The 17,621-nt window shown below is 43.6% G+C and overlaps 1 protein-coding gene across 4 annotated transcripts in view; it reads left to right on the top strand.

Moving 5' to 3' along the window:
* Positions 1–16,613, top strand: part of LOC111849684 (leucine-rich repeat and immunoglobulin-like domain-containing nogo receptor-interacting protein 1) — a 107,529-nt gene extending 90,916 nt beyond the window's left edge. For 3 of the 4 annotated variants that reach the window (XM_072698241.1, XM_023822775.2, XM_023822776.2), the window contains one exon: positions 12,766–16,613. In XM_072698241.1, the coding sequence (XP_072554342.1) occupies positions 12,778–14,625 (1,848 nt within the window). In that variant the 5' untranslated portion in view covers positions 12,766–12,777 and the 3' untranslated portion in view covers positions 14,626–16,613. Of the gene's footprint in view, positions 1–8,264; positions 8,376–12,765 lie in introns of those variants that run through there. The other variant, XM_072698240.1, reaches the window with a different exon arrangement.
* Positions 16,614–17,621: the final 1,008 nt, after the last annotated feature.

The following is a 17,621-nucleotide window of genomic DNA, read 5'->3' as shown; positions in this document are numbered from 1 at the left end:
TGACCCCCTGAGTGTGTATGAGGAGTAAGGGCCTCCTTCCTGCCCACACCCCTGGCCCCCAACCCCACCCCACCTGCAGGGTCATTTCCCCCATCATTGGGCGCTAATTGCAGCTGGAGGCCACCTGCATGCCGACGGCAGTGGTGCCACAGTGGGGACGGGTTGTTCTGTGCTGCTTGCGTGGGTGGGGACATGAATGCCAGCTGCTATTAAACCGATGCTGCACCAATGCTACCTGTGCTGTGAGCCCCGTCAGGCTGGCGCTGTGCCTTTAAGAGGAGCTGGGTGTCTCATTCCTGTCTCGTGTTTTGTGTGATCACCCAAAATGAAGATGTGATTGTATGGCATTATTCATACACAGAGGACAGAATCTTGATCCCGAGCAGATGAGAAGTCAATTAAAGGAAATGATTTAAGGGACATTTATATTTTTGTAGCTAATTTTGTGACTGATATATTGCTTTTGTATCCAGTTTAAATGTAATATTTTGCTATATCAACCTGATGTATAAACTCATCTATTTTACTGGCCATAATGTGGATTTTTTCTGCATGTATGTGGTGTGTTTTTTTCCTTTCAAATCAAAAGTCAAAACATACTTATTTAGGCTCATGTATGTCGTAAAAAAAAAAAAAAAAAAATCATACAACACAGCCGATTTAATAAACGTACATTTCTTTAGTTGAATATGTATTTATTCCAAAGTTTAACTCAAATGAATCTGAAGTTTAATTATATTGGTGTATTACTGGATGGACTATAGTAAAAGAACTTCAGTGTACAGATGAGAAGCATTGAGTATATAGAAGTATCATGTATCTATCCCAGATACTGAAATCCACCTTAAAAGGGAAAGTCTGCTATGATTGGTGGCAGCAGATTATCCAATAATATGGAATCCATGGATTATCCAGCGACACAGATCTCAGCTGCTGCTTCCTGGACTCTCAGGAGGCATCATAGCAAGGTAACTTTGAGCTTAATCAGAAGACACAGCGGTAAAACCCTGTAAGGCTCTCGGAGCGAAGGCTGGGCTCGTGGCGCTGACGGAGGGGCTGATGTGCCATTCCTGAATGAGACGGATGTGTACGGCCGGAGTCAGGTTATGAAGGGGGCAGAGCAACGCGAAGCTTAGACCGGCTTAACTCTTCCTAACCTGCTAAGCAGCATTTACAGTGAGTGGAGAGGGTGTGAGCATGAGACATTGTTTCAGCCTTGTTCAGCAAAAACTTCTCTGCTGCTGTCAGAAAAGTGTGTATGCTTGAGTGGTACGGTAAGGTGAACATTTGACAGGGAGTACCTTCCCATTTAACATCAGTACTTTCCTCTCTGTCGAGTCATGTCGCCACAGCACAAGAAATAAACTATTACAGATAAGCATCCATTTTCAAATGGTGTATTTAAAAATAACAGCTGCTCATACCTATTGCAATTATACATTATAATCAGCTGCTTATGTAGCAGGTCAAATAATTCATAAACATTTTCGATGGCTTAATGACAGGTTTGCTGTTGTCCTCAGACAGCTGGTGAATGTTTACTGAAAATGAAAACGTCCATCCTAATGATGCTTCAAGAAGATGAGCACGGCGTGCAGGTTAAGAGTGTAAATCGGCTGCCTGAAAGCCCAGGTCAACAGCCCAGGATAGGAAGCATGTTAATCATATTTACTTCAAAGCCAAAGAAGAAAATTGATGTCTGCATATTTTATGAGAATACTACTTCAACAGGCCATTGATATGAAACATGTCTCTCCATTTGACTTAAATGTGATGTATAATGCTCATTTTGAAATCTTGCCTGGCTAAATATTGAGGATAGACCTCTGTTTGTGTCTGAGTGGAAGACCGTACAGTTTAGAGATGAATGCTATCTAAGATTTTCCTTGACGACGAGTTAAAAACGTTATGCATCATTAGGAAAAATGACAGCTGTAGGTTCCGGGCACCAGATAATCAATCTCCTCCCTGCGTTTAGCTGTCGTCTGAAACAGTTTCCTGTTCAGGTGCAGTAACCTGTAACAACAGACTGCGTGAGTCCAAACCCACGTACATACAATAAGATAATAGCCACATTTAAATTGGCTGTTTAGTCATGTGAATATTTAAAACCACTGCCAGTGGTTGAGTTGTACAAGAATGTAAACCACCTTCTGCTGTTAGATAAGTAGTAAGTCTCATTCATTAATTAAAAAAAAAATCTGTTATCCAGGGAGACCTAAATGCCAACGACGACAGGTAATAATCAAGCTGGGTTACGCTGTGCATAATTAAGTAGCGTTAGCATTGTTAGAGCACAGGTAAATGCTGATTTTACTTCCTGGGGTTCCATTTATCTAATGAAAGCAATATGGAGTTTTAGCCAACAGCAAGAGTGGAGGGGGGCAGGGGGACACTTGAGGTTAGTGATTATTGGAATGTAAATTGATTCCAGACTGTTTTGCATGCAGTCCTGCGATGATTTCATTGGTTTGCATCTGCTGCTATTCCATCCCATAATCATTGCAGAAATGTGCTGAGGAAAACTACTATTGCCCTGGCAATATATAAAATCACCCAACACACTTGTAGTCTGACTGAAATATAAAGCGCAGTGACCTTTAAATCAATTATTCCTGTCCCACCCCGCTGGTGTGCAGCTCTGATGTTGTTTGCCTCTGGGGAGGAGATGACAGGGTTCTGTGCCCCTGGGAATCGGGTCCCGGCGGGCAGGCGGAACACAGCTTTGGATGTTCCTGAGCCGTGTGTCCCGGCCCGTTCCCATCAGCCGGGAGACCGGAAGAGCGGCTCAAGCCCAGGTACCCAGTATTACCTCTTGCGGGGTTTATGTGACTGTACCATAGAGTAATTCGGGTCCACTGTCTCTCTCCAGATCAAAGTTGTTAGACATATTTGTGTTGGGGGAGTGGGGAGCCAGTGTTGGATGGGATTATATGTACTGGATCACTGCATCTGTCTCCCATTCCCAAGTATGGCAAAGTCAGGCATGTATGTCTGTGTGTGTGTGTGTGTGTGTGTGTTGTGGGGACTAGATTTTCCCACAATGCCACGCTGTGATAAAAACGTGTGTGTGGTGTTTTTCCCAGCATCCTGGGTGGAGTGGTGGATCTGAGGCCAGGCATCCAGGCCGGTAATTGAAAGGTTGCTGGTTTGAATCCTGTGATTGAGTGACCTTGAGCAAAGCCCTGAACCTGCTGTCCCAGCCTCTCACAGAATGTCCACCCAGCTCCGGTAAAATATTTGCAAAGAACAAAATTTTATGCACGTATTGTTATATGCTAACATAAACCTTTCATTGCATATTACATCTATAACTGTGGGGTCTATAGACGTCAGTTATCACTTAGAGAGATGATAATTCTACAGACATCAGTGGGAGTGATGCAGAAATATCTTTCCTCAGTGCTAATCAGCATGTTGCTAAAAATGCTGAGCTGTGAAAGTTCTGCCCTAGTTTTCTTGTCAAAAATCTTGAATTAAGTAGCAAAGAAAGGCATCAATTATGCTCACTTTATGATTCTTTTGCATGTCACACAGTTCCTCCTGGTATGGTATTTTTCTGTTTCGTTTAGAAATAATGTTCAAATAATATTAGGTACCAGGCAGGTCCCAGTCTTACCCACAGAACCACTGCAATGGTTGAGTAGCTATGTGCTGAAAGATGCCTTTCTGCACACCACTGCTGTACTGAACCGTTATCTTTGCACTTGTGACCTTCCTGTTAGCATTAGCTTCAAGTAATCTGGCCATGAAACTCTCACCTCCGTCATTAACAATGAGAACTGCCTCTGTCTTATCACAGCATTCTCTGTAAATTGGAGACCAAGGATACTGAACAGGCAAACTGCTCTGCATTTAGACCGAAACATGATAAATCAATCCTGACCAAACACGGACTACACACTCGGCAAATTTTAATCGCCAGCCCCCCCATCTCACATCGTAGCCTTTCTACAATGTCTGTGTCCTGAATATATTCAGTTGCAGCCACATGATCGGCTGCTGATAAGGAGCAGGCTGTTTGTGTTAATGGGCAGCTGGGCTAAAAACGTGGCCCATGAGGGTGTAATAAAAATACCACGACCATAACAGGTCAGATGTCTTTCGTTTCATTTCAAAAACATCAAGTGAAGATGTGGTGGGATGCAGGACCAGATAGGAGGTACTGGGGTGCAGAGACCCCTAATGGACTGTGTTTGTCGAGGGAAAAAAACTACAAAGCGAGATAAAAGAGAGAAGAAAACTTAAGATTTCCAGTGAGTGGTGGGGGTGACGGTCGTAATAGGTTAGTCATTCTCCAGCGGGCTGCCGGGAGAGATGGATAACGACGCTTTTTTAAAGGAGCGCGCTCAGTCGCCGCGACCTGTGCTGCCCATCTGTGTGCGTTTGCCGGCATCTGGACGTTTCGCCGGCTTCTGCCTCCCTCCCGCAGTTTTTTGATTGCCGACTGGGTTCTTCAAGCGTGGTGTGACCATTCCTCCCGTGTCACGGATCTCTGGTCGCTGTTAGTGCGTGTTGCTCTTCAGGTGGGTTGTTTACCACTCCTGCGAGGGCCACAAAAGGCAGTGTTTTCCTTTTTTAAAGTGATCTCTTCAGAATGAGGACAAGGTAATATCGGTACTCTGTTCATGACGTCTGAGCTAGACGAGTCTACAACTCTGGACGGTGTCCAGACTTCCCAGTCAGATGTTCCTCATTATGGCTTTGACCATAAACCTAACACAGTTGTACTTTCGCATCTTTAACACCATGACGTTCAATCAGTCCACTTGTGATTCGTGAAACTAGTAGTTCAATGCGGAAACTTTATCATCTATTTATGAATGAATAAAAATGAGTGTCGCTTTCTCCTTTTATATCGTGCAGTCGCATTAGCATTAGCGAAGAAAAGGGCCGGATAAATAACAAAGAATAGCGAGGAAAGAGAAGGGAAGACAAAAGATGGAGTGAGTGAAAAAGCAAATCGTAGAGAGAGAGGGGAGATGCCTGCGGAGGGAACAGAGATGCTCCTTAGAAAGCTTAGAAAACAGAAGAAATTACTAAAGCCAGCACACACCATGCCAGACAGGCCATTCAATCACAGCGGTAATGAGGCAGGCAGCTGCAGACTGCAGCCTGAAGGGCTGGAGGACAGAACAGGGCGAATCGTGTCATTCACCTGCTGCCCACCAAATAAAAGGCACGTCCCACTTGATAATTACTGCCATCATTTTTTGTGTTTGGTACAAATCAGTGGGGAACAGAAATAAGCAGACTGAAAGTCCAATCTCCCCAGGTAATCTTTTTTTCCTCCCCCAGCACCACCATCCTGAATGTTCCTAAATTAATTGTGGTGTAGTTATCAGATAGCACATCAATTTTCCACTCCTACTGGTCTGTGTCCACAAGTAAAAATATATGGAATTCTACTTTTAGTTTAGTAAGTACAAATGTAAGCACTTTGCATTGGGAATGACACACAAAGTGTTACTAATTTTCACTCAGATGCATAAAAGAGAAAAAATAGCTTGTATACTAGCTGAAAAATAGTAAGTTAGCATAGTGCTTACAGTTTTATTTCAGAAAGCGAACATGTTTGACTCCATCAATGAATAAACACCGGCATCATCTGCTATTTCTTGGTAAATTGTGAATAATTAAAGCCAAGCTGTAGTTAAATCTGTAACAGAAGGATTAAAAATATATATTACAATTGTGTCAATATTCGTCTTCTCAAAATCTGACGCTGAAACCAAAAAATCGAAAAGGATATTTCATGCAAAAATAAACCCTGATAACAGTCTGACAGCATAAATGAAACAGATTTACACTGAACACATATTATGATCTTTTTATCCTTAGTGCTTACGTGGGCACTGTGTCCAGCCTTAAGTTCAGGAAGTAAACAGGGTGGGGATTAAGCTTATTCCAAGGGTTCCTTACATAAGAAAACAAGCCACAAGCTAGATGTTTGCAAAAATAAAGACCGCCGAACCTCAGCTTGAGCTTAATGGCTTATGCTGCTCCGGGGGCTAGGAGACCCAGGGTTTAAATAGACCACCTCCATGTGGGGATAATCGTCACTTAATTAACTAATGATTCCATCCTGGATGCCGCTCATGACATTAATATAGTAACCTAGAAAAGATTATGCTTTTTTACCCTGTCTGATGGAGTTACAATAAAATCATCAATTGAATCATCAGTTTAAAAAAGGTATTACTGTGTGTGCCAAATGGATAAACCTTTGGTCTTTCAACACCAAAAACCCGCGCAAACACAGGGAAATATGCAGAAACTCTACACATGCAGAGCCGTCATTCTGTGAAACTTTAATTCATGAAGAGTGGGACACAAAATCAACGTTGTCCAGTGATGCGGGCACCTGGTGCCAACAATCGGCTGGAGTGTCAAAAGTGCTGTAGGCTTTTAACAAAACCCTCTGTGTCCTTCATTAAGACGCATGGCCTTTGAGAATCTGTGGTGTAGCAACGTGCCGCTAATTCCAATTGTGCGGGGTGAGCTGACCTGTGAAGACGACGTGCAGTGAGGGCATAATAAGGGAAACGCAGAGCGAGAAGAACATTCTCCACGCTGAGGCAGGTCTCCCTGGGAAATTATGAAATAGAGGGTGGAGAAGATAGGAACTACAAAGGCCCCTGGATCAGCCTTCAGCCCCGGGACAAAGGCTCCATTAGGCAACCGTCTCTCAAGCTCGGTGAGGCTCTCAGGAGGAATGGCAGGCTTTTCTGCGCTCAACGCATGGATGGATGTTCTCTACACAGATCACATGGACTGTCAAGGCTGCTGGTGAGATCCAAACGAATAGAAATGAAGCCAACCCTTGAAGCTCTGTTGACAGTTTACTTTTCTTCCATACCAGATGAAGACCATGTCAGGCGTGGACAGTCAACACCTACAGACCTTGGAGACTTGCAAACTGTTTCGGTTTTTGCATTTTCTTGGTGTAATTACTGGTGTAATATTCCAATGATGGTCACATTTAGCCCTTCTCCAGTCTTGAGTATTCATCTGTTTGCATGTATGAAGTTGCGATTCCACGTGGATGAAGATCTAAGTGAATCACAGAATAGGGTTTTTGCAGCCAAATGGAATCAATAAAATTGTTGTTCGCAATGAATACGGGGACATTTTTGGATTCATGGATGTCAGCTGATGGTCACTGGACAGCTTCCGGTGGCAGAAATGTGGCTTTCAAATTCCATCCAAGGAGGACACCTGTCCCCGTGGTGGAGGAAAGAAAGGCAAACTACTTTATTTGTTTTGTCTTTGAAGTTTTAATTCTAAATATTTGTAATACTACATATATTTCTATTTTTGAATACGAAACCATAATGCACAATGATGCGTAGATATACTGTATTGAATATCTTAAAGAAAATGTTTAAAATTATTTGCTCAAAAAAATACGATTTAAAACTGGAATACATGCAAATTAACAGTGACACAATAAATAAAAATAAATAAAAACTCTACAAGAATTTATTCTATTTTTCCAAAAGTTAGTGATATCTTGACAGACAGCTAGATGAACACCGCTGCCGTTCCCAAACCCCTCCTCGGGGGCACCTCAGCCGTTCAATTTCATTAAATTTCACCGACAGCTCACTTAATTAATTAATTAGTTAAAAAACTTAATGAGGTATTAATTGGCCAAACATGATATACTAGTGGTTGAGTCAAAAAACACTTGTGCATATTGGTTGATTACTGCAAATACTGGGATGACATAGCATCCTAGCCTTAGATTTTGTATTAACTAAAGATTTCATCATTTAGAATAACTGTACCACTGTTTAGGGTACAGTTTCACAAAAAACATAACTAAAAATATATGATAAAATGAGTCTCTCAGGACTACAGTCTTCATTAGGTATGTCTGTTCCCCCCTATTTCTGACGCCTCTACCAACACCCCCCCCCCCCCCCCCCCCATTGACCGGACGAGGGCACATGAATCGCCTTTCAGCCGCAGTCGAGTCTGAAAAGAGATGCAGGGTGTCTTGTTTGGAGGATGCTGACACCAGCCTAGTATCTGGACGGGAGGGGGGGGGGGGGGTTGTGGCACATCAGGGGGAATAATTTCCTCTTTTTTACCATTCATCTCATTTGAATACTGTCCTCTTTCCAAATTCCCCAGCTGCTGCCGCAAGAACTTTATCAGTATCGCCGATAAACTTTTTACCGAAACAACTTGCACTTCTTTCCCATTTGTGCTGACAGATGTTTTTCTTTTTGTTTCCTTGAGAAATCCGTTCCTGAGACGTAACGACGACGGAGCCTCTCTCCGAGCCGCGAGAACCTGAAGCGCTGCTCAGCCCGCTCCTAGTGAGACCAGATGCGGTTGCTTACAAAGGAGACTTTCATGCAGGCAAGGTAGCAGGAAGACAGAGCAGCCTCTGTCGGGGGATTAGCCACAGATAGCTAATCTTGTGCTGGCTCAGGGTGTCAATGGAGAGCAGCAGAGCAGCTGGGAGAAGAATAGAGGGGATTTGCCTGGAGATCACCGGGACTGTAATTAACAGGCTTGGCATTGATCAATTACAACACAGGTGAAGCACAAATAATGTCCTTAGGTAATTCAGTGCATTTCATTTTCAACTCTCTGATTGCATTAGTAGTTGCCTATTTACATAATTGCAATTCAATACAGGGCCTTCTAACAGTTCTGCGTTTAAGTATATTTATGTACTAAAAAATCTGGAATGTTTTTTTTTTTTTTCCTGTCATGTTCAAACACTGTTTAGAGTTGGTAGCTATATTAGCAGAGCTGCCTGTGTAGCTCATTCTAAAAGCGTCACATCCTAAGCTGCAGCTTGGGTGAAGTCAGGTAGATACCAGCTCTGACACGTCCCACACCCATGGAGCCAAACCATAATCACAGATTTTCACTGGTGCTTGGGTAGGTTAACGAGGAGAGCTTCCAACATCCAGAATCAGGGAGGGCAGCGGGGCAATCGCTCATCTGCAAGTGGAGGCTGATAGGAGAGTGTGTAGTTATTTACGATCCTGGGGGTGCAGTCTACAGTGGTACAGACACCAACAGATGCAAATGCAGCCAGAGTCGTGGAGTTTGGGGGGGGGGGGGGCAAGCACAGAAGGTTAAACAGGCCTGACGTTCTGCCTGGTGCCGGTTCAAGGTTTTATGATGTATTTCCTCCCCTGCTTAAAATGTACAGCAATTTAGACGTGTTAATGAAAGTCAACGGCCTGAACATTATGCATGCGCTGTTAATTCCCGATCCAGCAGACAAGAATAAATGAGCGTTCCACGTGAGAATTAACCCATTGTAAACACTTTGGGTGCTAAATGATTTGCACAATGGAAACGCTGATAGAGTTACTCCATGTGTTAATATAATAAAGAGTTCAAACTCATTTGTCCAGAATTTATGATCAGTTAGTAATACCTGGTACCTATTCTGGCTCAAAACTAATGCCAGTTTCACACCCACATAGATGACTGGAATCAAGCTAATGTCTTTAGCTTCTGCTGTAGCTGTTTTATTTTCTGCAGTGCCAAATCTGTCTATTTGTACAGTTGCCACAGGGCAGAGGAGCATATACTTGTCATATTGTACTTCGTGATTGTACCAAGTCTTAGAAACATCATAACTGTTGAGGTCCAATATATATTTTCTGAAGGGTTGAGCTGAGAAGTAGTTTCGTCTTTGTGAGGTGCCAGGGCATGTTATCAGTCATCTGAAGTGTTTGGAGTCGTTTTTAAGCTTTAGAAAAATATTTCAACCATTAAATTCAAATGGAGAACGTCAACAATCCATCTCTTCCATTGTACTGAAATAGGTTATATTCTGAGTTCCTCCTGAACACTGTTGGCCTTGATAAGCCGCTAAAAATGAGCTCCTACACAGACTGTGCGGCTGCTGGTGGACTGACAGTCATTTGAGACCCTCCACAGGGGTCTCTCCGGGCCTCGGAGAGTGAGACGGTACACCCTGTAATGGCACTTTGGGCCGCAGGTGGGTTCAAGTGCGGTGAACAGAGCGGCTACTGTCTGGCCTCATCTCCAGCTGCTGCCGATTCTGTTCCAGCCGACTCTGGGCCAGAGATGGAACTGCTCTCAGCTTTGCTCCGATCCCCTTGAACACCACTCCCTCTCAGGCATGTCTAGGTGCAGACTTGCTGTCCTTTCATGCAAGACGATTTCAAATGATACACAGAGTACTGAGCTGTGTAGCAACTGCAGTGGGCACAGTGGTAGACCTGCTAATTAACTAGGGATTCAGATGAAAGCAGAATAAAACCTTACTGCAGTAACTCAAACCAAACTTAACTGGCAACTGCAGTAACTTACCTACCTCAGGAGGTAATAAACAGACTAACTCCTCGTAATATAATCTCATATCGGATTCACAATTAGCCCTTCTTTTATGGAAAATATACGTTTACAGATGCAGTCGCGTTTTATTTTAGGACATTATCAGCTGCTTTGGTGATGCCATTCATAGTGAAATAATAGGAAAGGACATAAATTTGATGTTATATGCTGTATCGAACAGTTGCTGGTCTAATAAATATACAAATAAATCCTTAGCAGGATGTGCCTGTGCATAAAAACTACAAAGTGTAATGGAAAATCAATTGTTCATTACCCTGTTAATGGACAGGAAAGAGGATAAGATCACTGATGGGGAAAAACCTGTTTGTTTTCTCTCTTTTGTCCCTCATCTCAGACTATGAATAGTTTGGTTTTTTTTGTTGTTGTTGTTTGTTTTTGACATATACGTAGGACAATTTACACCACACCCCACTCACTCATGGGAAAGAGTGAAAATGAAAAGAATTTACACAAAACCATACATTCCCCAAATGTTCCCAATCCTGGCAGTCCGGACACATGTCTCTGTGAACAATGCATGTAATTATGCTGCGACCAACATTAAACAGCTTGAATCAGCTGATTGACCATGATTAGTGGGCAGCAAGTACAGGCATAATAGCATTTGTGCATGTGACTCCGGCATAATTCAGGCATCGTCATGCTTTTGTAATTATTTTTTGCACAGTAACACTCTAGAATGTCATCTTCGGGTCTGACTCTAAAATGCTTTCGTTTCCCCTGGAATGCACAATAATCTTGTCCTCTGTTAAACCAATCTCTAAAAGTCACCCTGTCATCCCATCGGGATGTCACTCCTTCCATCTTTGGGCCTTTTCAGACTTCACATCGGAGTCGCCCGTCGAGGCATCACCCTCCAGCTCTTTCCTCATTGGAGAAAGTGGGAATTTCATCCAGCGTAGAGTTTTTCCTGGAAATATTCAGTCAAGTTCAGATACAGATGAGATGGATAAGAGGTCCTTAAGTGGAATTTGTTCTTATACCTCAGTGTGGCTTTGTGCTGAAAGCACCAAAATAAAATTAGCATAGAGCGAAGGTAACCCTGCCTGTGCCTTCTTCAGTCATCCTCCGTACTCCAGAACTCCATTTTATGAAATGTCTCCCCAGTACGATGTCATCAGCCATACTAGGATTCATGTTCCGTTCAGCATATCTTTTACAGTTCAGTACGGGTCAATATGAAAACATTATGCTAATCTTGGCTGTGAGTTGGTTACCGCTAAATGCTTGTTATACTTGTCCCAATAAATTACACCAACACTGGAGAGAGTTGCTAAGACTAAGACTGTTGGCTGTTATACTGTTACCAACTACACCCTCTCCAGTGTTGGTGTAAGACTAAGACTGTCTGTCGGCTGTTATACTGTTACCAACTACACCCTCTCCAGTGTTGGTGTAAGACTAAGACTGTCTGTCGGCTGTTATACTGTTACCAACTAGACCCTGTCCAGTGTTGGTGTAAGACTAAGACTGTCTGTCGGCTGTTATACTGTTACCAACTACACCCTGTCCAGTGTTGGTGTAAGACTAAGACTGTCTGTCGGCTGTTATACTGTTACCAACTACACCCTCTCCAGTGTTGGTGTAAGACTAAGACTGTCTGTCGGCTGTTATACTGTTACCAACTACACCCTCTCCAGTGTTGGTGTAAGACTAAGACTGTCTGTCGGCTGTTATACTGTTACCAACTAGACCCTGTCCAGTGTTGGTGTAAGACTAAGACTGTCTGTCGGCTGTTATACTGTTACCAACTACACCCTCTCCAGTGTTGGTGTAAGACTAAGACTGTCTGTCGGCTGTTATACTGTTACCAACTACACCCTCTCCAGTGTTGGTGTAAGACTAAGACTGTCTGTCGGCTGTTATACTGTTACCAACTACACCCTCTCCAGTGTTGGTGTAAGACTAAGACTGTCTGTCGGCTGTTATACCGAACTCAGATATGTTGCTGGAAACACATACAAAGTGCTATTTCATTTGATATGAAATGTGTGTACCACCAGAGAAAAGCAGAAACACCCTCAGAAAGTTAATCTCTGTGTGGCATTAATGGTTCTTTCACCAGGAAATTTACACTAGGCTAAAAAATAATTATGGTTATAGGCGTGTTTATCTCTACAGATTTGTGAATCAGTAGTAGAGAACAAAGGATTTAGTTAGAATTTAGTTCATTATGATTGTTATAATGTTATATTCCAGAGATGGAGGTGAATTAAGTTTCCTCATATTTCTACAAATGCAACCTAATTTTTCCCCACGGGCAGATGAGGGGATTGAGTTACTCCTCCTTGTTTACAGTGGTAAATGGTGACGAAACATTTTAACAAAATTGTTGTAATGAACGAAAGAACGTTTAGCTGATTTTTACTAAATGCGCTCCTTTTGCTGTCACTTGTGTTCCCACAGGTAACAGGTAGGATGGTGGCCGGGGAGGCGAGTGGACACAGCTACCTGGTAGCCTGCTGGCAGCCCATCTTGATCCTTATGCTGGGCACGGTGCTGTCAGGCTCTGCCACGGGCTGCCCATCCCGCTGCGAATGCAGTGCCCAGGAGCGCTCAGTGGTGTGCCATCGCAAGAAGCTGATGTCCGTTCCCGAGGGCATCCCATCTGAAACTCGACTGTTGGACCTCAGCAAGAATCGCATCAAGACCATCAACCCTGAGGAATTTGCCAGCTTCCCGCTGCTGGAGGAGCTGGAGCTGAACGAGAACACCATCTCGGCAATAGAGCCCGGCGCCTTTAATAATCTGTACAGCTTGCGGACGTTGGGCCTGCGCAGCAACAAGCTGAAGCTCATCCCGCTTGGGGTCTTCACTGGGCTCAGCAATCTCACCCATCTGGATATCAGCGAGAATAAGATTGTCATTCTGCTGGACTACATGTTCCAGGACCTGTACAACCTGAGGTCCCTGGAGGTGGGTGATAACGACCTGGTCTTCATCTCTCACCGAGCTTTCCATGGCCTCAACAGCCTGGAGCATCTGACGCTGGAGAAGTGTAACTTGACCTCTGTGCCCACTGAGGCATTTACCCACCTCCACAGCCTGATTTCTCTCAAGATGAGGCACCTCAACATCAACATCATCAGGGACTACTCCTACAAGCGACTCTACCGGCTGAAGCTTCTGGAGATAGCCAGTTGGCCCTTTCTGGACACCATGACATCCAACTGCCTGTATGGACTCAACCTCACCTCCTTGACCATTACTCATGGAAATCTGACTACCATTCCCTATGTGGCTCTCCGGCACCTTGTTTATCTGCGCTTTCTGAATCTGTCCTACAACCCTATTCAAACTATAGAGGGGAACAAACTACATGAGTTGCTGAGGCTCCAGGAGTTTCACCTAGTGGGTGGCAGGTTAGCTACCATCGAGCCCTACTCATTCCGGGGTCTCAACTACCTTAGAATCCTCAATGTGTCCAGCAACTACCTGACTACCTTAGAGGAGTCAGTGTTTCACTCCGTAGGCAACTTGGAAACCTTGGCCTTGTACGACAACCCCCTGGCCTGTGACTGTCGCCTCCTGTGGGTTTTTCGTCGGCGCTGGAGACTCAACTTTAACCGGCAGCAGCCAACGTGCGCCTCGCCGGAATTTGTCCAGGGCAAAGAGTTCAAGGACTTCCCTGACGTCCTCCAGCCCAACTACTTCACCTGCCGTAAATCAAGGATCCGGGACCGCAAAGCCCAGCAGAAATTTGTGGATGAAGGGACTACTGTTCATTTTGTCTGTCAGGCGGACGGTGACCCAGCACCTGTCATTATGTGGCTGTCTCCGCGGAAGCAATTCATAACCACTAAAACCATTGGGCGGCTGACCGTGTTCCCCGATGGGACCCTTGAGGTTCGGTATGCCCAGATCCAAGATAACGGCACGTACGTGTGCATCGCAAGCAATGCCGGGGGCAATGACACCGTGCTGGCTCACCTGCATGTGCACAGCTACTCCCCCGACTGGCCCCACCAGCCCAACAAGACGTTTGCTTTCATCTCCAACCAGCCAAACGACAGCAGTGCCAATGGGACAAGGCCCACGGTCCCCTTTCCCTTCGACATCAAAACCCTGATCATTGCAACCACCATGGGTTTCATTTCTTTCCTGGGTGTCGTGCTCTTCTGCCTGGTGCTCCTCTTCCTTTGGAGCCGTGGTAAGGGTAACACCAAGCACAACATTGAGATAGAGTACGTGCCCCGCAAGTCGGACGCCGGTATGAGCAACACTGTCACAGACGCCCCGCGGAAGTTCAACATGAAGATGATATGATGGACCTTCAAGAGTGGGTCATCAGTATCACCAGAAAGTAATAAATAAAGCAAAGAATAAAGGAACCCACAACACAAAAAAAGAAAAGGAAAATTGTGAATTCCCCCAATCCTGCCGGATTCTGGAACGCTGTCACCGAATGTCACAACCGTTACTGAGCTGGGGGTTGGTACCCAAAGCTTTCATTACAATGTGTGTTGTATCCAAGGGGAAAAAATGACAACACAGCAGATACTTCAGCTCGATGGTACCTTCTGCTGGGCCTGCAGGGGCCACATCTTTGAAAGCAGACTCTGCAAGGGACTGTCCCTCCTGTGGATTTTTACCGGGGAAAAAAAAAAAGATTTAAAAGAAAAAAAACAAAATTAACCATTCTAAATGTGCGTATCATCAGCCGGAATGTGAAAGGCAGATCATCTTCCATCCTGTCTTTTGCCTTTTTTGATTTTCTTTTTATAATATCTGAAAGCCTATACATGCTGTATGGTTTAATGAAACACTGTACATATCCAATTCATGGGTTGATGAGCACATTATTATGGGTTCTGATGTTACATGCTAATGTCACTAGCATGTTTTTACTGCTTTATATACAGTGGAAAGTCCAGAATTTCACACTCTGCAGTAACAAAAAATATGGTATGAAAATAGTTCAGTGCATTAATTCATTATAAGATTTGACAATCACATCACCACTATGGTTTGTTTTGTGACATTAATTGTTTAAAAAAGGCCATCTATACATTTTGACTTGATCTGTTTCCCACCAAAGTGATTGTTCTGATTGTCTTAAAAACCTTGCCAGTTAAACACTCAGTCGGTAGTCTGAGTGAATTGGCATTCAATCGTGATGTTGTTATCTGAGTGCAGATCTTCTATCATATTGTGTAACTCGAACCACTTAATTAACTGCTTGTTGTATAGAGTCTGTCCTAGTGGACAACAGCTGTGTTATGCGGGAGATTTGCCTGACCCTTCCTCGCTTCTCTTCATTACATCACCTTGATATTATGCAGCAGGGACAGTGGGACTTACATCCTGGATGCTGAGGTCATGCAATAACAAGCTGAGTACGACATACAGTCAAGTCTGTAGTCTTTGGTCAGCGTCAGCAGCCGTGCATCTGTTTCTATGAAGAACCCCTAAAGAACCAGGTTCATACCATCGAGCAAGTTCTCAAAAACAAATACAGGGTCCATCAGCGATATCCATCGACAACCGGAAAAATGGGAAGAATTGTCAGAAGATTAGTCAGAGTAAAATGTAACGTACACTGGTACATGTTACACCATTGCCAAAAAATGTAATGCATATGATAAAAACCATGAAGTCCACTTCTTATTCAAAGAATACCTCAAATATCCTGTAATTGCCAACAGACTTTTTTTTTTTCTTTTTCTAATAGTTCCTGTAACTAATCTTGTTAGGTACCAAATCAAAACATTCGCTGATTTTCTGATATTTACAAAACTACAATATGTCTATCACACCTTCTGTTCCTTTACAATTTAACTTTTACACTAAACGTAATGTGTTCATCAACCCTTAACACTCCCCATACTGTTACTAGCAAAAGTGCAGGTTTGAAAGACAAACTAGTAGAATGAACTTTTTAAAAAATATATATATAAATTATTCCCTACATAAAAAAGCCCTGAAGGTTAGTAGGCTTTTGTTTCGTTACCGCGGCGTCAGGCTAAGAGGCGGTCTGCACTCTCACAAACATTCGCAGCCACGTGAAACAAAGCCGGTGCCTTTTCCGGCACACTCCGTGGACGGCTGGGGTCTTCGGGATGAAGGCAGTGGGCTGGGTTATTCACAATGGGTGACATTAAACCCCTTTGGGGAGCAAATGGGTTGGAAGCAGGGCCAAAAATGGAAGCGGGGAGCGTCACAGCTGGTCTCACCCTCAGCAGGCGTGTTATTTTGTCCCAGAACCATTGGATATGACTTATTCTGCTCTGTACTGATTAAAAATATTCCTGTTACATGTGTGGTTACTGTCCCCCAATCCTGCTGATTCTGAGACTGATTGAAGTGTTTTTTTTTTTTCTTTTTTTAAATGTTAACCCAGGACTATGCTAAATGTGTAGTCCGAACCAAATTTTTATTAAAACATATTTCAAAAGCAACAGCAAAAATACATCTGGATTGTTCTGTGGAATTAAGGTAATATGCAGATTTTTTCCCCTTAAGCAACATGATTTTATAGATGTTAAAATGTGATAGAATATGATACATTGTATGAAACAATTCATGGAGTTTCTTTTTCTTAACAGAAGACTCCATAGTCGCATCCTGTTTGTGAGTGGGAAGGTGTGTAATTAGTACTGATTGACATTTATGTGGGTCAGAGTTTAGTTATTTCCAGTCATCATTACTGCCTCAGACAAAATAATTTTGCTCTCCTCAAACCTCATAAAAATCATAGAAACAAAAGAATCTCCCCCTGGTCTACAATGAAGGTGCTTTGAGTATCAGCTCTAAATGGACATTGGGCTGCTGATAGGTCACCAGGAAGCCTGCTAAACACTGCCATGTCCTCCCATGTGGCATGTGTGTTATATTCCATTCGCCGGCCAGGGCTCTGGGGGCTGAAGCACGGCTGATGTTCCTACTCCAGAAATGGAAAACTTGGGATCCCAGGATGTGCTCAGGGCAATATCTTCTGAGAGGGTGGCGACTAAATAACATCCCCCTTCAAATACCGTAAATGGGCATTCACCTATATAAGCAGTTGGAAAATGGATAGATGGATGGATAGATGGGAGTTGAGTATTTTGTGACATTTACCAAAGCTGCCCCCCCCCCCCCAACATAATTCATATATTGTTAACAAATCAAAATTTAAACCCACTGGAGTTGACACTTATGTCAATGTTTTACCAAATACGTGTCCAGCGCCCAATCACAGTCACTCCTCCAGCCAGCGGAATGATGTCACCATCGGAGCAGAAAAACACACACCCAAGTTCACAGCTTAATGAGTAAAAACA

The sequence above is a fragment of the Paramormyrops kingsleyae genome, chromosome 13 (genome assembly GCF_048594095.1).
Source record: "Paramormyrops kingsleyae isolate MSU_618 chromosome 13, PKINGS_0.4, whole genome shotgun sequence".
Classification (NCBI taxonomy): domain Eukaryota; kingdom Metazoa; phylum Chordata; class Actinopteri; order Osteoglossiformes; family Mormyridae; genus Paramormyrops; species Paramormyrops kingsleyae.
This window is presented reverse-complemented; position numbering and strand designations above follow the sequence as displayed.